The 23,959-nt window shown below is 44.7% G+C and overlaps 1 protein-coding gene across 6 annotated transcripts in view; it reads right to left on the bottom strand.

Moving 5' to 3' along the window:
* Positions 1-23,959, bottom strand: part of TRIO (trio Rho guanine nucleotide exchange factor) — a 1,129,982-nt gene that overhangs the window by 176,454 nt on the left and 929,569 nt on the right. For all 6 annotated transcript variants that reach the window (XM_040353401.1, XM_040353397.1, XM_040353396.1 and 3 more), the window contains 2 exons: positions 21,990-22,138; positions 5,411-5,477 (listed from right to left, as the gene is read on the bottom strand). In XM_040353401.1, coding sequence (XP_040209335.1) covers positions 5,411-5,477; positions 21,990-22,138 — 216 coding nt within the window. The remainder of the gene's footprint in view (positions 1-5,410; positions 5,478-21,989; positions 22,139-23,959) is intronic.

A 23,959-nucleotide genomic window follows, 5' to 3' on the forward strand; every position in this document is an offset into this window, starting at 1 on the left:
TTCCTGGAATTTGCGAGGATTCAATCCCCTGACCCTTAAGAAACTTACAGTTTTAATGACTGCTTGAATGACGTTATTCAATTTCAAAACTTTTGCGCACAAATTTTCCTGGTGGACTATGCAGTGATACTTTCATTCAACATACGTTTCTGTTGGCAATTCCATGGCCTTTAATTTCACAAAGCTACAATCACCAGGGCATCATTAGTAGAGATACCAGATAAGTATTTGATGCATTTTTTACTGCTTCATATACATTTCTTAAATTTGTGTCTTTTAATTGCACTAATGGAGCCATCATCAACACCTCAAACAAAAATCTCAAGTGGAGACATATCTATAGCATTTCAGATTCAAAATTATTTAGATTTTTTTTTCTATTAAATTTGCTAATACATAACTAGCTTTTACAATAAAGTCTGTTTGAGTTGCAGCTTTAAAAAATAAAAATAAAAACATTTATTTTGTCCTTGCGATACATTCCTGGATACGCCTCAAATTTGTCAGCACGATCTTGCATATAATGCCTTTCCAAATTGTAGTCTTTGAAAACTGCCACAAATAAACCACTTAACGCCCGCCGCACGCCTATTTACGTCCACAGAATGGCACGTACAGGCAGATGGGCGTATATATACGTCCCTGCCTTCTAGCGGGTCGGGGGGTCCGATCGGGACCCCCCCCCGCTGCGTGCGGTGGGCGGCTTACCTCGGGGAGCGATCCGGGACGACGGCGCTTATCGTCGTCCCAGACGGTGCTTATCGGCGTTTATAGCCGCCCCGTCGCGATCGCTCCCCGGAGCTGAAGAACGGGGAGAGCCGTATGTAAACACAGCTTCCCCGTGCTTCACTGTGGCGGCTGCATCGATCGAGTGATCCCTTTTTTAGGGAGACTCGATCGATGAACCCTAACTCCTACAGCGCCCCCTGTGGTTAACTCCCATACTGCAACTGTAATTTTCACAATAAACAATGCAATTTAAATGCATTTTTTGCTGTGAAAATGACAATGGTCCCAAAAATGTGTCAAAATTGTCCGAAGAGTCCGCCATAATGTCGCAGTCACGAAAAAAAACGCTGATCGCCGCCATTAGTAGTAAAAAAAAAATAATGAATAAAAATGCAATAAAACTATCCCCTATTTTGTAAATGCTATAAATTTTGCGCAAACCAATCGATAAACACTTATTGCGATTTTTTTTACCAAAAATAGGTAGAAGACTACGTATCGGCCTAAACTGAGGAAAAAATATATTTTATATATGTTTTTGGGGGATATTTATTATAGCAAAAAGTAAAAAATATTGCATTTTTTTCAAAATTGTCGCTCTATTTTTGTTTATAGCGCAAAAAATAAAAACCGCAGAGGTGATCAAATACCACCAAAAGAAAGCTCTATTTGTGGGGAAAAAAGGACGCCAATTTTGTTTGGGAGCCACGTCGCACGACCGCGCAATTGTCTGTTAAAACGACGCAGTGCCGAATCGCAAAACCTGGCCTGGGCATTTAGCAACAAAATGGTCCGGGGCTTAAGTGGTTAAGCAGAGTGCCTTAGCATTTGTCTCAACAAAAAAGTGGTTGACTATCCAATTTTCCTTGAACATTCTTCCTTCATCCACAACTTTTCATGTCAGAATTAAAAAAATAATAGATAAGGGGATTGGAGTTCAACTATATGTGCCAGGGTTTCCAAATATCAATAAGCCCAAGTTAACACTATTGGGGCTCTGCGAACCGTGTTTGCTCGGGCACAGCAGCGCATTTATTTGATTGGGCTTGCAGAGTCTGTATTTAATGCAGGAAAATAGCTTCTGCACAATTTTTGAAAACACAGCAGCAGGGAAATCGCATGGTGCTGTGTGGTGTAGCAGAGGGGAGGTTGCGGTCAGGGGCTTTGGGGGGTACAACTGAAACAGCACCACACTGATACGGCAATGCAGTATTTAATTGCCTGGCTTTGGGGAGTCCCTGCATTTTCTGCTGTTGATGCTATTACAAACACGGCAGTCCCAGCATCCCTCAAGTTGTGCCTGTCCCTGGCTTCTCTATATCGGCTGCCGCTGTGGTTGCTATGCTTTTATGGTATCCCCCATTTCCCTCCATATGTGTCTGTGCCTGTCTTCTCTCTGCCGTGGCTTGCATGGCATCCCTCTAGACTGAACTGCCTTGGGCCACATGTGGCCTGCGGGTTGGACACCTCTGCATAACAGTCAAAATTCTTCATAATCTCAATTTATTCACCACACATTTTGCCACTTACCATTTTCGTATACAAATACTTTTATAATGTGCAGTGATAAGAGAAATATAAGGAGAGCTGGCCGCACAAAAAATAAAAACAACAAAATAAACCAAAATATATTTAGATCTATATCTCTATTAACAACGGGTACATACCATGAATACTTGACACAAAACCACTCACAGGGTGGACACTGGTGGAACCTTAAGCACCAACACAGGCCACAGAAAGGCATAGGAGAAAACAGAATGGGCGGGAGTGTAACAGGGACCAAAAACTCATATGAAATACAGAGAAACCACTATGGAATATCTCTCTACTCATCATTTCCACCTAAAAAGTGAGCATGGGGCCGATATACAACTGTATTTCTCAAGGGAGGAATAGAAAAAGCATATATTGCCAAAAATAATAAAGCCCTATATACCTGACAACATTCCTGAGATAGGTGAGCAGTGGAGGAAGCACTTGATTAAATCCACTCCTCATATACTTCTATTACATCCAATACTCAGTAGATGCAACTAGAACTGTCAAGATGTAGGCCATACGGTCACTAATTTTGTCAAAGAAGAGTAGACATATCCCTAAAAATCATGTAGCATGAAAAGCAATACAAACAATAAAGGCTACATCTAAAACAGCACCTATGCCACATATAATCATATAGATGGGAAATGCCTGTATCCACTAATCAAGAGTTACCGGGCTTGTGTCTACAGATGACAGGGTATAATTAAGACCACTATACCAGCCTCTATTCCTCCCTTGAATGCCCTGGACCTCCCAACACAAGTCCACCCCCCTTGGAATAACTTATATCTATATCTTATATTTGACAGAAAAACATAAATATAGTGCTAAAACATTAACATTTCTGACATTGGCCCAAATTTATCCCCGCATAAGAGGTTGTGAATTTGGCAATAAAATCTTACAAAATTAAAACCAAATGGGTTCTCAAACGAAAGGTGACACAACCACCTGGTTTACAGTGTCTTGAAAAAGTATTGCTACCCCTTTAAAACTTCCACATTTTGTTATGTTACAACCAAAAACATAAATTTCTTTTATTGGGATTTTATGTGATAGACTAACACAAAGTGGCACATAATTGTGAAGCGGAAGGTAAATCATAAATAGTTTTCAATTCTTTTTTTTTTTACAAATAAATATCTGAAAAGGGTGGCGTGAATTTGTACTCTGATACCCCTAACTGAAATATAGTGGAATTGCCTTCAGAAGTCACTAAATTAGTAAATAGAGTCCACCTGTGTGTAATTTAATCTCAGTATACATACAGCTGTTCTGTGAAGTCCTCAGAGGTTTGCTAGAGAACCTTGGTGAACAAACAGCATAATGAAGGCCAAGGAACACACCATACAGGTCAGGGATAAAGTAGATTTAGGTTCTAAAAAAATATCCCAAGCTTTGAACATCTCACAGAACACTATTTGATCCATCATCCGAAAATGGAAAGCGTGTGAACAACTGCAAACCTACCAATACATGGATGTCCACCTAAACTGACAGGCCACGCAAGGAGAGCATTAATCAGAGTAGTAGCCAAGAGGCCCATGGTAACTCTGGAGGAGCTGCACAGATCCACATCTCAGGTGGGAGAATCTGTCCACAGGACAACTATTAAGCCCTGTACACACGGCCCAGAATCTCGTCACGATCGTTTTTCCTGACGAGATTCTTGGCAAGAATCTCTTGCTGGCCGAGTGTATACACACCCTATTCAAAAGAACCACCGTTCTTTTAAATGACACAAACGCGGTGACATCATCGACTACCACGAGCATGCGCTCGTCACATTTGATGCCTCGCCGCCATCTTGCTTCACCCTACCTATGCCTTGGAAGCTACCGCGCATGCAAAGTAATTTCAAGCATGCGCAGGTTTCCATGGAGAAGTACAAACACGCTCGGGTTTCTCGGCAGGAAAACACTGTCAAGAATCTCACGATGACAAAATAGAGAGCAGGTTCTCTATTTTTCTCTTCGAGATTCTGGGCAGTTATCTTGACGAGAAACCTCAAAGCCTCGTATACACGCACAGTTTACTCAGCAAGAAAGCTCTGCCAGCAGTTTTCTTGCTGGTTCTTGCCAAGAAAACCGTGCGTGTGTACGAGGCTTTAGTCCTACACTCCACAAATCTGGCATTTATGGAAGAGTGGCAAGAAGAAAGCCATTGTTAAAAAAAAAAGCCATAAGAAGTCCTGGTTCCAGTTTGCGAGAAGCTACGTGGGTGACACAAACATGTGGAAGAATGGGCTCTGGTCTCATCTGACCAAAGCCCCTTCTTCCACAGCAAACATGTGGAAGAAGGGGCTCTGGTCAGATGAGACCAACATTTTACTTTTTGACCTAAAAGCAAAACATGTGGCATAAAACTAACACTGTACATCACCCTGAACACACCATCCCCACCGTGAAACATGGTGGTGGCAGCATCATGTTGGGGGGATGCTTTTCTTCTGGAGCCAAAAACAGGGCAAGAAAACCTGTTCGAGTCTGCAAAAGACTTGAGGGTGGAGGTTCACCTTCCAGCAGGACAACGACCCTAAACATACAGCCAGAACTACAATGGAATGGTTTAGATCAAAGCATATTCATGTGTTCGAATGGCCCAATGTCCAGACCTAAATCCAATAGAGAATCTGTGGCAAGACTTGAAAATTGCTATTCACAGACACTCTCCATCCAATCTGACAGCGCTTGAGCTATTTTGCAAACAAGAATGGGCAAAAATTACTTGCAACTCTAATCGCAGCGAAAGGTGGTTCTACAAAGTATTGACTCAGGGGGGCTGAATAAAAATGCACCCCACACTATTCACATATTTGTAAAACATTTTGAAAATCATTTATCATTTTCCTTCCACTTCACAATTATGTGCCACTTTGTGTTGGTCTATCACATAAAATCCCAATAAAATACATTTACGTTTTTGGTTGTAAGTTGTAACATGACAAAATGTGGAAAATTTCAAGGGGTAGGAATACTTTTTCAAGCACTGCAACGTCTCAGAAATGTGGAAAGAAGAAATGCCACAAAGCTGCACTAATTTTATGCTCTAAAGGTAACCAATTCTCAACATACACTTTTTAAGAGGTCTCAGTGATATTGTAAAAATAAACATATTGTGCATATTTAGGAATTACCTCAACCACGTAACTGAGGTCCCGCACATAATCTCGCTCTGTATCGACTAGTTCTTGTAGCACATAACTGAAAAAAAAAAATATTTCATAAGAAATGGTATATCATTTAAAGAAAATTTAACTGGTACAGTAATATGCTGTAAAAATATAATAAAATGGCAACACCACCAAATCGAGCAGATAGAGGGGAGAAGCTATAAGAGGCTGAGTGACAAAGATGGCAAGAAAATCAACACAGAAGGGTGCAGGGGGATTACCAGCAGCGCAATACAAGTGGGACACTGCAGATGGACAAAATAATCAACATGGCAGCGATGGATAAGAGGACTACAGACTACCTAGCTATAAACAAATCTGTTTAACACTTTATAAGTTAAATAGACACATATTGAAAGTGACAAGTCACAGCCAGAAGCAAAAGAATGCAGCCAAATCTAATCTTACAACAATTTACATTTTGGATTGTTGGGCAGATTCAATTGATGTGTACCTACTGCTTATTCCTTTGTACCAACTACTCACTATGCTGTTGTATATTAAAGGGGATTGCCGCATTGGTTCAGCAGGGATAGGGGTGGGTACCATCATCCTATGGTAATTGAAGAAAGGAATACAAAAATATATCAGGGACTACTCCGCCAGTGGTGGTAGCACTGTTGCGGTACCCAGACTGAAACACTTATTTATAAAAAGATATACAATTTATTACAAACAAAAATAATAAAAAAAAATGAAAGTCACAAAAGTGACATGACACACAAGATTAAAAAACATTTACAAACTCCACAGATAGGTAGAGGCGAAATTGTGATGTGAATAGTGACGTATCCGCGACATGTTTCGTGGCCACTGCTGCTTCTTCAACTTCTATAACATCTGAGAAAATATATAATCTCGTGAAAACAATGTCAAAATTGACTCCGTCATAGCAAAGCTATATACACAGTGTGCAACCTATTATTGCTAGGTTGTCTCGGTCTCCCTTCATTCTTCTCGTGTCTGGGAGAAACATTCTTCAATATCTGGTCTCCTGAATTCTTATACTGGACATCATGACGGGGAGACCGAGATATAGGTGACAAACCCGAGTAATCCGACTAGGCCTATCCATTTTTTCTGGTGTTGAAGTGGCAGAGATTGGATCATTCTGTCCAATGTTATTCTGCCATCTAAAGAACAAATCATTTTTAAAATCATTTATATCCCTGGAATATTTCTTACTTTTTCTAAGTTAGATGTCTGTATCCTTTTTGGCAAGATCTTTATTAAGTTGTGTGGTTAGGCGATTAAAATCCGCCATATCCTTATGGGTCTCTAATTGTACTTTCAAATCAGCTATTGTTTGGTCTATTTTCCTAATTTTCTTTTGTTTTCTTTTCAATAACAGATGCAGCAGCTCAATTCCCCTTTCATTGAAGAATCAAAACCACTATTGATTCTTGGTCTGTGAGACCATCATTCAAGGGTACATCCCACCTGAGCCGTCTTGGTACAATATTGGCTTTAATGTACCTCTGTCAGAGAATCAGGTAGACCAGTACTGTATGACTACACAGAGGAGAACAACACTGTATGCAGTGACATAAAAAAGGTGTTTATTTACACGGTGACAAACATGCGAAGACAACCAGTGTGCAAACAACAAATCGTATATACAAGGGGAGATACCGTAATCGTCATAAGATGGATTGAGGACGGGGAATAAGCAGGAACAGGGGAATACAGGAAAGGGAAGTCCAGGATAGGAATCGCAGGCTCAGGGTCGGGATAGCAGGCTCAGGGTCCGGATAGCAGGCTCAGGATCAGGTTAGTAGAAAGATACCAGGGCGAGGTATACTTGCACTCGCCGGGTATATAAAGAGGTGCGATAATTAAGTTCAGGTCACACCTGAGCGCAGGGAGGGTCGTATGCTCCATACTGCCAGGGTCCATCCGCTGGTGGAGACCGGTACTGCGTCCCAAGGGTGATATAACACCAGCAGGAAGTTGTTCTCCTGACAGTTTGGAACTGTCAGTAGACACCTGCTGGTGAGACGCAGTACTGCAAGCCAGGTAATAAATAGCACCAGCGGATGGAACCTTTCCTGACAACCTCCTGTCAACTAAGAACAGGAAACTGGGGCTACAATTCTTACAGGCTCACCCAAATTGGACAACAGAAAATTATAAAAACGTTGCCTGGTCTGATAAATCTCGATTTCAACTGACATTAAAATGCTAGGGTCTGAATTTGGCATAAACAACATGAAAGCATGGATGGTTCAGGCTGGTAGTGGTGAAATGGTGTGGGGGATATTTTCTTGGCACACTTTTGGCTCCTTAGTACAATTTGAGCATTGTTTAAACACCACAGCCTACCTGAGTATTGTTGCTGACCAAGTCCCATCCCTTTACGACTACAGTGTACCCATCTTCTGATAGCTACTTCCAGCAGGATAATTCACCATGTCACAAAGCTCAAATCATCTCAAACTGGTTTCTTGAACAGGATAATGAGTTCACTTGTACTCCAATGGCCTCCACAGTCACCAGAACTCAATTCAATAGAGCACCTTTGGAATGTGGTTGAATAATAGATGTGCAGCCCACAAATCTGCAGTAACTGCGTGATGCTATCATGTCAATATGGACCAAAATCTCTGAGGAATGTTTCCAACACCTTATTAAATCTATGCGACAAAGAATTAAGGCAGTTCTAAAGGCAAAAGGAGGTCCAAAACGGTACTAGCTGGGAGTACCAAATAGAGTGTATATGTATACACATGTCATGATTGATGTGCTGCAGTGATTTTTTTTTTTTTGGTTGCACTTTATGTAATTTCCAGTCATATAAAAGAGCTGCATTTTTGTTATTTTATCACCTTAGGAATGAGCCTGGTTTATTTTTTGTATTTTTCCCAATTATTGGTTGAACTAGATGGACTTGTGTCTTTTTCAACCAGACTAACTATAAATCAGGCCAACCTGGAAGAGCCTAAGGAGTGTATGCCAGAAGCTTAAATCAGGTCAGAGTACCACATCCACCTAGGGCCAGATTTAGACCTTGAGTTGTCGAAGGCCAAATACCAACATGTCAAGCAAAAGTTGAGGGAGAAGACCATCCAGTACTCCATGCTGTTTCCTGTGACGCTGAGAGTTGTGCACCAAGGTCAGGTGCACTTTTTCCAAACCCCTGCAAATGCTCTGTCCTAGGTTGGAGTCCCTACACCAGCCTGGTAGTTTTTCGGACCGGCACCTGACACTTGATTTTCTTTCTTCCCCTGATAACTTGTTCTATTTTTTCTACCCCACTCATTGGGACTATGCCTGGGGCAGGTATATTTAGTTAAAAGCCTTGCCAGGAGGATGCTGATCTCCACTTGGTGACTATGCTGCCATAGTGTATCAAGGCACTGTGCGTCGGTACCTGCAGCTAGTTGGCGCACCAGGGTTGACAGGGCTAATATAGAGCCACCAAAAAGACCGGATTCTGACTAACAGATCCGGGAGAAGCTTTAGAGGCAAAAAGCAAAAATTTGACTATTGGCTCCACCAGACCATCCCTCACACATCCAGCCAATTATCCCCTATCCATGCTACAAACTTTGGCACCTTCCTGTTTAGACACTTCTGGGGTGCCACACAGCAGGCATATCTGGCAGAAGACTACCCGATGCAAGGCCTACTCTCCTTGGTCCAGAACTTGATGGCTGAGATAGACTGTCTGCCAGTTTTCCACGCTTAAAATGTAAACCACATAAAGAGCAGGAACATGAAGCTCCACCCAACAAAGAATCTGAGAATTCCAGTGTCACCACCAATCTCTTAATTCTGCCCTGGTGAGTGACACAGGCCACAGCTGTAGTGCTGCCAGACTGGATCCTGACTAGTCCCTGAAGATGTCCTGCCGACAGAGACAGACAAAACTTGAGTGCATGTAGCTCCAGGGTTCGCAGGTAACTAAGATTCCTCTTTTGTCCAGAGGCCCTGAGCCAACATCTGATCCATCTATCCCCTCCAGCGGGACAGGCTGGCATCTGTCGTGACCACTGTCCAATGGAAAGGAAGGAACAGCTTGCTGCTCAGTAGAAACAGATACCAAATCCAAAACAGGAGATAGGACTTGATTGTCCTATGCAAATCTGTCTGTCTGTCAAATCTGCAAATGATGAAGGGGACTTGTCCCATTAGGTCAGGTTTTTTTTCTGCCGAACTTGAGTGTGGAACAGTGCATACAGGACCGAATCGAAGGTGGAAAAAATAAGACCCAAGACCTGCATGCAAAAATCGCAGTGAGGACCATTTGCAGGACAACAACCACCAGACTGAATATCTGAGCATCTGAAGCTTGTTTGCTTTGAGAAAAACCTTGGTCTCTGCAGAGTCCAGAATCAGACCCAGGTACTCCAACCGAATAATTGAAACCAGGGAGGACTTCTTGAAACTCAGGATCCATCGTTAATTCCTACAGAATGTGAATTGTGATAGCCAAATTGTCCAACAAAGAAAAGTGAGATTTCATCCAAAGAAGAAGATTGTTCAGGTAGGCCACCATGGAGATCCCCCACCAGTCATTCTGAAAAGGTAAGGTTCTTTTTAGAAGTCTGGTCCACCGACCAATGGCGCAAGACCACCGTCAAGACAAAGTTTAGAGAGCAAGGGGACCACATTCAGCGACGCATCAAACAAGTACTTGAGGCCTTGGACCAGGTGGTACAAAAACCACAACCATAACTACCTCTGCCTCAGAGTCCTCCTCCAAGGAGACACAGCCTTCACAAATCTTGACATATGGGACGTCCCCAAGCAGTGTAAAAAAAAAACGAGGGGTGGGAACAGTATCAGTAAAAACAATAACTTCACCCCAAAACAAGCAGAGCTCCTTAACGAAGAAGGTGCAACTTTAAACAGTCGCCTGCAAAACCTTGTGGCCAAAGGAAGCATCTGAAGATGCCCTCCCATCAACCTTGTAAAATTTGGAGAAGGTGTGCACTGACAACCAAGTCGCCGCTTTGCACACCTGTGAGACAGACGCTTGATGTCTGAAAGCACCAATTGCCCTGGTTGAATGTGCCGTGACCGGAAAGGGGGGTGCCAGCCCCTTAAGAGCATAGGCCTGTATGACGGTCTGCCTGATCAACCGAGAAATGGTGGCCAACGAGACCGCCAGGCCCTTTTGTGGACCAGACACTGACACAAATAGCGAGTCAGACCTCCGAAACGGAGCCGTAGCAGACAGGTACACCCGCAAGGCACGTACCACGTCTAAAGTATGAAGCGCAACCTCTTTAGGATGCGCCGGCCGAGGACACAAGGATTAAAGTACAATGTGCTTGTTAAGGCGGAAGGCTGAAACCACCTTCAGAAAAAAGGAAGGCTGCGGGCGCAGCACCGCCTTATCCTTATGAAAGACCAATTATGGCGACTTGCAAGACAAGGCCTGCCAATTCAGAAACACGTCTGACAGAAGTAATGGCCACCAAAAAGGCCACCTTTTGAGATAGTGTCGAGAGGAATTTCTCTGATATTTTCAAAGGGAGGTTTCTGAAGAACAGAGAGCACCAGATTCAAATCCCATGGAGGAAGAGGTGGTCCAATATGTCGAACCTCCTGCACAAAGGTACCCATCAGGAAATGGGCCGCTAAAGGCCGCTGAAAGAGCACAGCCAAGGCTGAATTCGGTCCCTTAACTAGTTGCCGATCAGCCGTCGTCATTCTACGGCGGCAGGTCGGCTCTCCTGGGCGAGAGCCCGTAGCTATACGTCGGCTCTTTTAGTGGCCACTAGGGACGCGTGCGCGTCGCCGGAGGCGCTCGTCCGTGACTCCCGTGCGCGTGCCCGCGATTGCTCGTTACAGAGCGGGGAACGGGAGCTGTGTGTGTAAACACACAGCTCCCGTCCTGTCTGGGGGGGAAACGCTGATTCTCTGTTCATACAATGTATGAACAGAAGATCAGGGTTTTTTACCCTAGTGAGGCCACCCCCCCTACAGTAATGACACACCCAGGGAACATACTTAACCCCTTCTCCGCCCCCTAGTGTTAACCCCTTCACTGCCAGTGGCATTTTTATAGTAATCCAATGCATTTTTATAGCACTGATCGCTATAAAAATGCCAATGGTCCCAAAAATGTGTCAAAAGTGTCCGAAGTGTCCTCCATAATGTCGCAGTACCGAAAAAAAAATCGCTGATCGCCGCCATTACTAGTAAAAAAAATATATTAATAAAAATTACATAAAAATACCCCCTTATTTTGTAAACGCTATAACTTTTGCGCAAACCAAACGCATATTGCGATTTTTTTTTACGAAAAATATTTAGAAGAATACGTATTGTCCTAAACTGAGGAAAAAATAATTTTTTTTATATATTTTTGGGGGATATTTATTACAGCAAAAAGTAAAAAATATTCATTTTTTTCAAAATTTTTGCTCTATTTTTGTTTATAGCGCAAAAAATAAAAACCGCAGAGGTGATCAAATACCACCAAAAGAAAGCTCTATTTGTGGGAAAAAAAGGACACCAATTTTGTTTGGGAGCCACGTCGCATGACCGCGCAATTGTCAGTTAAAGTGACGCAGTCCCGAATCGCAAAAAGTGTTCTGGTCTTTGGGCAGCAATATGGTCCGGGGGTTAAGGGGTTAATAGTGCTTAAGGCAAGTTTCTGATCTACTTCACGCTGTAAAAACAGCAGGACCCTGGAAACAGAATACGTCCGTGAACGCCACACCATCTCTTCGCACATAGAGCTGTAGGCCTTCCAGGTGCGATGGTAGATCTACCTGGGAGAAGACTTCCGTGCCCTCAGCATGGTTGAGATGACCGAGTCCGAAAGACCTCGGTCCCTCAGCACCTGGCTTTCAATAGCCATGCCGTTAAAGCCAGCGACTGTAAAGCAGGATTAAGTATGGGACCTTGAGACAGAAGGTCCTCCTGCATTGGCAGCAGCCAGGGTGCATCCGCCACCAGGTGCACAAGATCGGCGTACCAAGGACACCGTGGCCAATCTGGAGTGATTAGAATCATCGGGATCCCCTCGGTCTCCACTCTGCAAAGTAGACGAGGAAGCAACTTCAGTGGGGGAAAAGCATAAATTAGCCGATACTGACCCCCACAGCGCCACCAAAGCGTCTGACGCGTCTGCCCAGGGATCTCTGAACCTGGCCACAGACCTCGACACCTTGCGATTGAGGCGAGAAGCCAGGAGATCCACGTCCGGTGTGCCCCACCTCCTGCACAGGAGTTGAAACACCTCCGGATGCAATGACCATTCCCCCTGGTCCAGCATCTGGCGACTTAGGTAGTCCGCCTGCCAGTTTTCTACGCCTGAAATGTAGACAGCCGACAGAGCCGGTATGTTTCTTTCCAGCCACCGCAGGACGATGCAGCCGAGCTCCGTGTTCCCCCCTGATGGTTGACATAAGCCACCGCCGTCTGACTGGATCCTGATTGGGCGACTTTGAAACCTCCGCGACCACGAGGAGAGACACAGCCTGATCGCCTGAAGTTCCAGGACATTGATCGGCAGACGGGATTCTTCTAGAGTCCAGCGACCCTGGACACTAGAAAGGGGTGAAACGACTTCACGAACTGAGGAGCCGGGGATCTCAGCCACCAATTCTGAGAGACACTGACTAGGAGATCAACCTGAGTCTGGCGATCCAGAGACAACGGAGATTTGTTGCATTTGGACAGGATCTCCCTCTGCAAGACTCGAGTGTGGAATTGGGCATACGGTACCGTCTCGAAGGAGGCTACCATGAGGCCCAGGACTCGCATGCAAAAACAGAGAGACGATCATTTGCGGGATGCCAACAGCTTCACCGCAGACTGGAGAAGGAAGACTCTCGCCGCCGAGGAGTCCAGAATAAACCCTAGGTATTCCAAATGCTGAGTCTGCACCAGGACCGACTTCTGGATGTTTAACACCCAACCTAATTCTCGGAGGGTCTGGCTGGCTATAGACACATCTACCTCTAATTCTGAGCCAGAAGATGCTCTCAGAAGAAGATTGTCTAAGTAGCCCACGGTGGCAATGCCTCGCTGTCTCAACAAAGCTAAAATCGGGGTGAGCACCTTGGTGAAAACTTTTGGTGCTGACGGTAGGCCAAAGGGAAGAGCCACAAGTGGTCTTCTCCGACCGCAAAACGCAGAAACCTCTGGTGTCCTGCGCAAATTGGGACATGCAAGTATGCGTCCTTTATGTCCAAGGATGCCAGAAAGTCCCCCGGATGGAGCGCAGCCACCACCAAACTAATTGATTCCATACGGAACTTCAGTACTCTTAAAAATTGAAGAGAAGAAGCTGGGACAGCCGCACTCCAAAAACGTTCCTTTTTATTAAAACTGGTCACAGAACATCACACGCCACAGCAAACAATCAGGAAAAGGCTAACGCGTTTCGCACTGTGCTTCAGTGCTTATTCATAGCTAATGTGCATGGCAAACAAGAAGAAAATATATACTCTACCAAACAATCAAAAGTAGGAGTTCTGTAGACTGATTGGTTAATCAAAGTCTCCTGTGAACTCAGGTGTGACCCAACATGTAATTGGGAATGCTTCACACACACCCATTGCAAACCTACATCTGCCCAATGGTGTAATGCTAAATGCTAAATGTGTATGTTAACCCTAGGGTGTAATATAAAAATAGGACATGTGAGTGTGAGTAAAAAAGGATATGGAATCATTCCAGCTCGATGGAATCTAGAACCCAAGAAACAAATTATAAAGTTTTGACGCGCTGGTACAGGGTGCCGGCTGACTTGGCGCGGATTTACCCCTCCGTTTCGGACCAATGTTGGCGAGCGTGCGGGCACAGGGGCACACTCCTGCACATATGGTGGGACTGTCCCCGAATCCGTCCTTTCTGGGAGGACATTAGGCTACAAATAAAAGAGGCCCTGGACCTTGACATCCCCCTTGACCCGACACATTTCCTCCTTCATGTACCTCAAATTCCAATTAGTAAATATAAAAAAAGTGCACTGCCGCATCTCCTTAACGCGGCTAGACGTGTGATCCCCATCTACTGGAAACGTCCGCAGATTCCGACAAGGGAGGAATGGGTGGCCAAGGTAAATGACATCAGGGAAGCTGAACATTGGATAGCGACTTGTAAAGATACCCTAGACCGCTTTGATGTAGTGTGGGCACCGTGGGTGGCACATATGGCACACACGAACGACCACGGGGAACTGTCCTCGAGTTTAGACCTGGCCATACTAGAATTAGCTGAACCATCCCTTAGATCGCGGTTGAAGGGGAAGCCCTGAAGCCTTGGGTTGGGGGAGAGACCCGGCCTCGGACTCGGCTCGCTCGATGCAGACCCGCAATATATCATCTGAACAACAGGTATGCTCCGACACCCCTCTTATTTCCTATTTCTTCTTCTTCTCTTTTCTGTTCCACCACTACTCTCTCTGTGGTCCTTTCCTAGTCTCTGCCCTCCACGAACTTTCAGTTTTTTTGTATAAATGTATGGAGGTTGGGTTTTAGAATACGCTATGGTTGCTGGTTTGCTCACCTCGGACCCACTGCTGTAGGGTCCAGAGAATGTTGAGAGGGACAGCATGGCTGTGCGGGCGTCTCGGCCCCGCCTCAGCGCGGCCTTCGCGCTGGGGTATGTTGCTCGCTGGAGGAGGAGCGGGCGGAGGTTTGTTGGAGGCTTATTTGGCCCCCCTCTGCTTGCGCCGGTGCCGGCGGGCGACAGGGTGTGGGGAATGTCCAGTCATGTTTGCCGATAGTGGGCCCATGGGAGCACTATATTGTACACCATACAATAATGTCAAGTTCTCAACTGTACACGTGGATTGCAGATTCACTCTTTATTTCTTTTGATTGATGTTCTGTGATTACTTTCACTGTCTTTATTAATAAAAAAATATATTTTGCAAAAAAAAAAGGATATGGAAGAAAGTATATGAAAAAAAGAAAAAAAGTATATATGTAAAGGGTGAATGGATGAAAAAAGTGAATGGATGAGGAGGAAAAAAAAGGGGGGTGAATGGATGAAAAAAGTGAAAAAAGTGAATGGATGAGGAGAAAAAATAAATAAAAATGAATGAGGAAGTGAGGTGGAAAAATAGGAAGTGTGTGTGTGTAGTGAAATGGGACCAGTGAGTGTATATGATGAAGTGTGAAAAAGCAATATCGTGTTATGTGGTGCATATGTATAGATTGGGTGTTTGATGTGTTGGTGCTTGCATGTGAACGGTGTGTCAATGGTTAACGAGATATACGAAGGTATAGCTCCCCTAGATCTAATGAGTGTGGCGCTGTGTGGGGGATGTGGAGGTGTGGAAAAATGTATTTATTAAAATAAAGAGGACTGATTTGTAAACAATCCTGGTGTAAAAAAGAAATCATACATGTGTGTGAAGATCAAGGTCCTTAGGTGAGGGGTCATATGAGGAGATTATTATAATACTAATGGACTGGGTGCGATCCTATTCTAAGAGAGCCTAAAAACCATAACATAACTCATCGGAGTCGTTAATAGAATTGTGAAAGACCTTCAAGAGAAATGGCAACAAGTGATGTTTGAAACATGAGCATAAAAAACTCGTAATATTTATTTATATATTAAAGCGGAGTTCCGGCCACAATTTCACTTTTTAAATATAAATACCTCTGTAATACACAAGCTTAATGTATTCTAGTAAAGTTAGTCTGTAAACCAAGGTCCGTTTTGTTAGGTTGTTACAGCATTTAGACACTTTATAAAATAGAAATTGACTGGGGCCATCTTAAGTGTGGGCATCATAAAGCCAGACTGTATGACTTCCTGGATTTCAGCCTTGCAGATCTCGCACATGCCCAGTGCTGCACAAGCAGTGTCAGATCAGGTTTCAGCACCTGTGCTGTCCAAGTCACATGATTCTTTGAGACTGGGGAGTGCACAGACTCCTGGAAAGTTACACCCACTACATTCCCAGGAGTCTGTGCAGTGAAGCTTAAGCACCTAGGTGCAGGAAGTGGGAAGATTAACTATTCTGCCTAGCAACAACACTTTAAAGGCATCTAAAAAAAAAAAAAAAAAATTTGTAAAGGACTAATGAATTTTTTTTTTAAAACTACTGATGTAATGTTATATTTATGGGTGGAACTCCACATTAAATTATTGTTTTTGTGTTCAAAAAACGTGTCTCAATGTCTTGTCTGATTTTTATGAATCATAAGCATGCCGCAAGCATATAAAGGGTAAACAGAGATTGTTAATGTGTCATTAAAAAACAAAGTAATAAATAAATAAAATACATTTAATAAAATAGATTGTGGGGTACTATCCGTATGGCTGGTTTGAATTTGACTTTCATTTTAGGTATTGAATGTGTATGTTGCATGACTCGTCTCATCAAATAATTAGAGAAGGGAGCGGAAGGTGTTTAGTAATGTCAGGTGGTCAAATAGTGTAAAGTAATTCATAACCACATAAATGACAAGAGTGAAAAGGAGACCATGCATAATGGCACCTCTTCCCTTATATTAGGGATGGACGTTTTGAATGAACATGAGTGTGGGCTGTTCTTTCTTCGAGACCACAAACAGATTAGAATAAAAACCCTGAAACCTCTCGTCCCGCGGAAAAAGGTAAAATTACCCCGCAACTCAGCACGTCTTGCACTGCCCCCAAAAGGGCAGACCAACGAGACGGAAGGAGAGGGAGATTTGAGGGAAAGAATCTGTTTGGTGGACAGGAAAGAAACTCGAACTTGTACCCCGAAGTGACCATCTCGCAGACCCACTGGTCGGAGAGCAGAGAGGTCCACCGAGCCATGAACCTGCGAAGCCGTCCTCCCACCCATGAGTCGGGCGGGGGCAAAACTTCATGCAGTGGCAGTCTTGGTTCCTGGCTTGTTTGGCTTACGCACCCAGGGGTGCTTTTGTCCCCCAGCCAAGCCTTTGTCAGCCTGGGAGGGACTATCCGCGGTCTCCAACTGACAAAAATACCGCTTCTGCGTGGGAAAGGAAGGACCTAGGTTACGGCGCAGCTCCTTCCCCTTGTTGGACTGAGGGAGAAGAGTGTTCTTACCTCCAGTGACGTTCTTAATAATGTCGTCCAGAGAGGTACCAAAAAGTCTCCCACCTTTGAAGGGTAAATCTGCCAGAGCTTTTTTGGATGCTTGGTCAGCGGACCAGCATTTCAGACAAATCAGAAATACCACCGCAGATGCAGATGCTCTGGAGATCAAGGGGGCCGCAGAGTGGCATCACAGACATATAAAAGACCCTGGACCAACTGGTCAGCCAGTCTTACACACTCAGGAGGGAACTGATGCTCCTCCACAGTCTGGTGCAATATCTTTGCCCATTCAGTGAGACGCATACCCCAGCATGGTAAACATGGAGCAGGTCACCGCCTCGGACCTCCTATCAGTGTGGTCCTTAAATGCAGGGGTCCCCTCTACTGGAAGAGTGGTGACCTTATTCAACCGAGCGACCGGGGGGGGGGGGGGGGGTCAACCACCGGAGGAGAAGCCCAATTTTTCAAGAGGCTGTCCACAAAGGGATAACGGACCACCAGGCGCTGAGGGACCACAAAGAACTTCTGCTGCTTTTCCCATTCCTTATCTATGAACTTATCAAAGAAAGATACATAGGGAAAAGCTTTTACAGAGCGGTCCGATTTGTGCGACCCAAAAGGAGACTGACCCCTCTGCGGATGCCTCAGCTGCACCATCCAGCTTAAGAGAGTCCCTCACAACATTGATAAGCACACTAACAAGTGCCCTGTCCTGCACTGACCCAGGGCGAGGGGTCTTCCTCACATGAAGGTCCTGGTCCACATCCTCTGACAACCCAGAATCGGGGTCCTGTGCCGCAGCCAGGCCCGGGTCTGAGTCAGAGCATTCCCCAGGAGATGGAGGGAGCGCTTTTTACCCTCTTACGCCGCTTCCACCCTGCAACAAATGATTCCAGGACTGCCGACAAAGTGTTCATGGGAACCGCAGGTGCAGGGGCACCAGCTGCCACCTCTGGGATGTTTGGGGAGGAAGGACCAGATACTGACTCCATAACACCACAGACAGCTCTCAGGGACTAATTCAAGACCTGAAAAGTCCACCCTCCTTGCTGCACTGACCTGGTGGGGGGTTACCCAGGGGACTCAGGACTCACCAACCCAGCAAGAGACTGCTCAGTGCCGCTGCCTGCCTTTTGTACACAGCGTGTGTGTGAGGAAAATCTGTAAGGAAAATCTGTGAGTAGAATTGTGCTGTGCGCTGTTCAGGAAGCCAACACCAGAGGCCAAAAACCCACACCAAAATGGCCGCCAGACCCCTCAGAGAAAAAAGGACGCGACCACAAGAAAATGGCCGCACGCAATATTAACCCGCGCCACAGCGCGGCCACAACAAAATGGCCACCAATGGGAAAATTCAATAGAAGCAGCAGGCATACTATAAATGGCGTCGGCGCTGCCAAAATGGCAGGGGAGCACCACGATGTGGATGAGAAGGCCGAGGTAGGGACTTCCCAGAGGCAGAGCATCCCCTCAGAAAAAAAACGGGCCCCCGACACCCCACAGTCTCCCACTGGTACCCAGAGTCTCCCCACAGGTCCGCCCCGGTCGCAGCGAGCCCTTTAGAGCAGAAGGGGAAATGTGACAGAGAGTAGGGAAAGGGAGGATAGGAGAACCCCCTAATCCCAGGAATGCCCAGCTGTTCCAACCCGCTGAGGCAGGAGGAACTGTACTTAACCGTCCATGCAAGGATCTGCTGGTGCGTTCCTGACAGGCCTACAACCGAGTTGAAGTAGCTGTCGGCCCGGGCTACTGTGAGTGAGACAACAAAACAGCCCAGTCATATGTGGACTCTGGAGCAAAAAGCCCACCGGCCACCCCTGGAGCCATGGGGTATGTCGTGGCCAACCCAGCGCATAGCTAAGGTCTGCCCACGCTCGATGGCCAGACTGGGGAGACTACAAGGATCTATATATCCAGCCTGTCACCCAGCCGGCAGTTGATAGAAGAATCTAAAAAAAAAAAAAAATCTTCAGGGCACTGGGCCCAAAGGGGGCCATGTCATTCTCCTCTGCTAGCACATTCATCACGCTGTAACGGACTGAAAAGCATGAGGCTAAAAAGCGTGAATCATGTCTCGCCAAACTTCTACTAACATGACTGGTATTGAACTTTCCTTTTCTAGTGTTGTCTCATGTGTTGTACGTCACGCGTTCTTGACGTTCGGAATTTCCGACAACATTTGTGTGACCGTGCATATGCAAGACAAGTTTGAGCCAACATGTATCCATGGTTTTGTTGTCGGAATGTCCGATCGTCTGTACGCGGCATTACAGTATCTCACAAAAGTGAGTAAACCCCTCACATTTTTGTAAATATTTCATTATATCTTTTTATGTGACAACACTGAATAAATTACACTTTGTATAACAGTGTAAACTTTTTGTCCCCTCAAAATAACTCAACACACAGCCATTAATGTCTAAATCACTGGCAACAAAAGTGAGTAGACCTCTAAGTGAAAATTTCCAAATTGGGCGTAATTAACCATTTTCCCTCCCTGATGTCATGTGACTTGTTAGTGTGACAAGGTCCCAAGTGTGAATGGGGAGCAGGTGTGTTAAATTTGGTGTTATCGCCCACACGTTCTCATACTGGTCACTGGAAGTTCAACATGGCGCCTCATGGCAAAGAACTCCTTGAGGATCTGAAAAAAATTATTGTTGCTATACAAAAAGATGACATAGGCTATAAGATTGCCAAGACCCTGAAACTGAGCTGCAGCACAGTGGCCAAGACCATACAGTGGTTTAACAGGACAGGTTCCACTCAAAACAGGCCATGGTCGACCAAAGAAGTTGAGTGCACGTGCTCAGCGTCATATCCAGAGGTTATCTTTGGGAAATATACGTATGAGTGCTGCCAGCATTGCTGCAGAGGTTGAAGGGGGGGGGGGCAGCCTGTCAGTGCACCCTATTGAGCATCCTCAAATAGAAGGTGGAGGAGCACAAGGTCTCTAACATCCACCAGATCTGTGATGTCATCCTGGCGGAGTGGAAGAGGACTCCAGTGGCAACATGTGAAGCTCTGGTGAAGTCCATGCCCAAGAGAGTTAAGGCAGTGCTGGAAAATAATGGTGGCCACACAAAATAGTGACACTTTGGGCCCAATTTGGACATTTTCACTTAGGGGTGTACTCGCTTTTGTCGCCAGCAGTTAAGACATTAATGGCTGTGTGTTGAGTTATTTTGAGGGGACAGCAAATGTACACTGTTATACAAGCTGTACACTCACTACTTTACATTGCAGCAAAGTGCAATTTCTTCAGTGTTGTCACATGAAAAGATATAATAACATTTTCAAAAATGTGAGGGGTGTACTCACTTTTGTGAGATACGGTAGGTGATAGCAGCAGTTTCACGTTCACAATATATTTATTTGATACCACTCAATTTGTATTATTTAAACATTTATCCGCTCACCACTAGGTGGCAGCGTGCAACTATTGTTTTTGGTCGAGGAGGAATAGTCTGCAATCAAGTGTTGAGCTGGAGTGAAGACTGGAGTGTATATAGTTGGTCCCGTGTAAATATTCTGCAATTCAGTGGGCATCGCACATGCCCTTATCCCATCCAAGTTAATTCCCCTCAATAAAAAGTGCTTGGACTTTTTTCTGTCTAAAGAGTGACTGAAAATTGTATGCCTGGCTGGGCAGGGTGACAGGTGGACTACAACACTCAGCAGCCCTCACGAGGGTACCGCTACACCAAGTAAAGAAAAAAAACAGGACTGCCTATAGCTGATGGAGAGTTTGTCCACTGGTAAGGGCTGCCCATAGGCATGCTTTGTTATTCTTAAGGTGGTGCTATAACCCTAAGATCAAGATTGCCAGGCTGTGTCCATTTTTTATCTGCACATGATTGCCTAATGGATTCTGAATTTGTACACAACTTATTTTGTGAATACTTTTAAGTCTCCTAGTAAATCAGCCTCATTATGTCCATGATTATGAAACTACAATATTTATATATCAATAGATAAATCAGATCACATTTAAATAATTCACAAGAGAATACAATAATAAAAAGAAAAAAAAAGTAAATACCAATTTAAAATATTCTATAGTCAGAGCATACACTTTCATTTTTATACCGTCAGGATTGCAATAGCATTACAATCAACAGTAATTTTTTACAATGTAATACAAGCTTTCCTGAAAAATCTCCTTTCATAGCATGATAGTTGCCTGTTTGATGGTCATCTCTTTCCACATTTCCTAGATTCCTAGCATGCGTTGCAGCTACCTCTCTGTGGTTTGATTATATTTTTAAGGGCTACATATCCCTTGGTATCTTGCTACCTGCAAAAAGTGATTTCTGTATAGACTCCTAAAATTCCTCCTTTCAGCACCTTTATACTTCAGATGGCAGGCTCTGTGAAATGTGTGACACAAGATATAGTGAATACATGTCATTAAATTCAATGAAGTAAATGTGTGGGGATCTTCACAGAGTAAGTTTACAAAGTGCATTATAAATTAGGTTATTAAGAGTAATGAAAATTCAGTGCGGAATTGATTATGATTTTAAATTTTGACAATAGATACACTTAATATTACAAAACACATTTTTCTTACTGCCGTCGCTTTAAGAAGCTGGATTTCTTTTCTTCTATTTCATCGATGGGAGAAGATGAAGACAGGAGAGAAGTGTCTGAAGGATTAAATGAGGGACTGCTACTGTCTCCCTGATCTACTTGAAGAAAACTTGGACGATCTTCTAGAGCCTGCAAATAACAAATGCCATAACAGTGTGTTAATTCTTGGCTTAGTAGATCTAAGTGTGGTGCTAATGGCACAAAAAATAAGTAAAATTCTGTATTTTGGACTACAGTACAGGATACATGCTGGATATTCAAAGAACCTGGGTTATGGATTGCTACTTTCAGGTGTTTGGACAAAGCTTTTGGACCCCCATTGGATATACCCCATATAACCCTACCCACTATGTGAGCAATACACTGCAGAGTAACACATGAACAAAAGGGAAGGTTGGCCTGTAACCTGTACAGTACTCGAAGGTACTGAATTTACAGTTAAGTCAAAATTTATTTTACCCTAATTGTAGAGTAAAGGACGTAGACTGGATATTTATAGACCATAGAACATTCCCAAGCAAGGGATCAGAAAGGTGGGCAACAGCAAGGAAAACAGGACAGTGCCAATGAACCCAACAAAGATTTAAAAAATAATCTTGTGGCAAAGGCCTGGACATCCTCCTAGTAGAACTTGGAGAATGTGTGAACTGAAGATCAGGTGGTGGCCTTACAGAGTTGAGCAGCAGATGCCTAGTGGCGAAATTACCAGTAAATCCCCACCGATTAGGTGGAGTCAGCACATAAGCTGGAGGTACCAGACGCTTTAGAGTATAGTCTCTTACAATGAGTCTTATCCACCTGACAACAGCAGACTTAGAAGCAGGTTGTCCTTTTTGAGAGCTTGTTAGCAGGCCAAAAATAGAGCATTTTTTTTTATATTTGTTGAGGCTGGAGCTTTCAGATGCACTCTGACAGCCCTGGTTACATCTAAACAATGGAGAGCAACAGTGGTGTCACTAAGGCTGGTGTCACCCGGTGCGGTACAACACAGTGTTCACCCCCCTCTCCACCAACTAAAGTCCCCCCTCTCCGTCAGTACATACTCCACTAACTATTGACCCCCTCCATCAGTATAGAACACCCTTAGTACAGACCCCCTTTCACCAAGCATAGTCCCCCCTCATTACAAATCTCCCTCTCCACTAAGTATAGTCCTCCCTCAGTACAGACCCTCCCTCTACCAAGTATAGCCCCCCTCCCTCAGTACAGACTCCCCTCCCTCAGTATAGACCCCCTTCCATCAGTATAGACCCCCATCCATCAGTAAAGACCCCCATCCATCAATAAAGACCCCCATCCATCAATAAAGACCCCCATCCATCAGTATAGACCCCCATCCATCAGTATAGACCCCCATCCATCAGTAAAGACCCCCATCCATCAGTAAAGACCCCCCTTCCCCTCCTTCAGCCAACCCCCCCCCCCTTTATGCACCTGGGCGGGGGAGGTTTCAGTGTGCAGCAGCCATCCAGAGAGTTGCATGCGCGGACTGCCACTCCTGGCAGCGGTCTTCTGTATTGGAAGGGACAGGAGACAGCTGCAGCGACAGTGAGATTGAGACTGAGTCTTCACTCAGGGTTAGCGAGGCGCCAGCATGTTCCGACTAAAAAAAGCTCTGCCTCCTGGACCCAGGACCCTCGTCTAGATGCTGCCCTCTGGATGGTGTCACCCCTCTTCAGGTGTCACCCGGGTGCGAGCTGCACCCCCATAGTGACGCCACTAGAGAGCAATTTCCTTGTGAAGCTTGAGAGCAGGGCACAAGGAAAGTAGGAAAATGTCTTTATTAAGGTGGAAGGCTGATATCACCTTAGAAAGAAACAAGGGCACTTTGGAGTAAGACTACTTTGTCACTCTAAAAAAGATTAGGAAGGGCTCCTTACAAGAGCGAATGCTAACAAAACACAGCTGACAGATGTGATAGTAAGAACCAGACTGATATACCTGGAAAGC

Source organism: Rana temporaria, chromosome 5, assembly GCF_905171775.1.
Source record: "Rana temporaria chromosome 5, aRanTem1.1, whole genome shotgun sequence".
NCBI classification, from domain to species: Eukaryota; Metazoa; Chordata; class Amphibia; order Anura; family Ranidae; genus Rana; species Rana temporaria.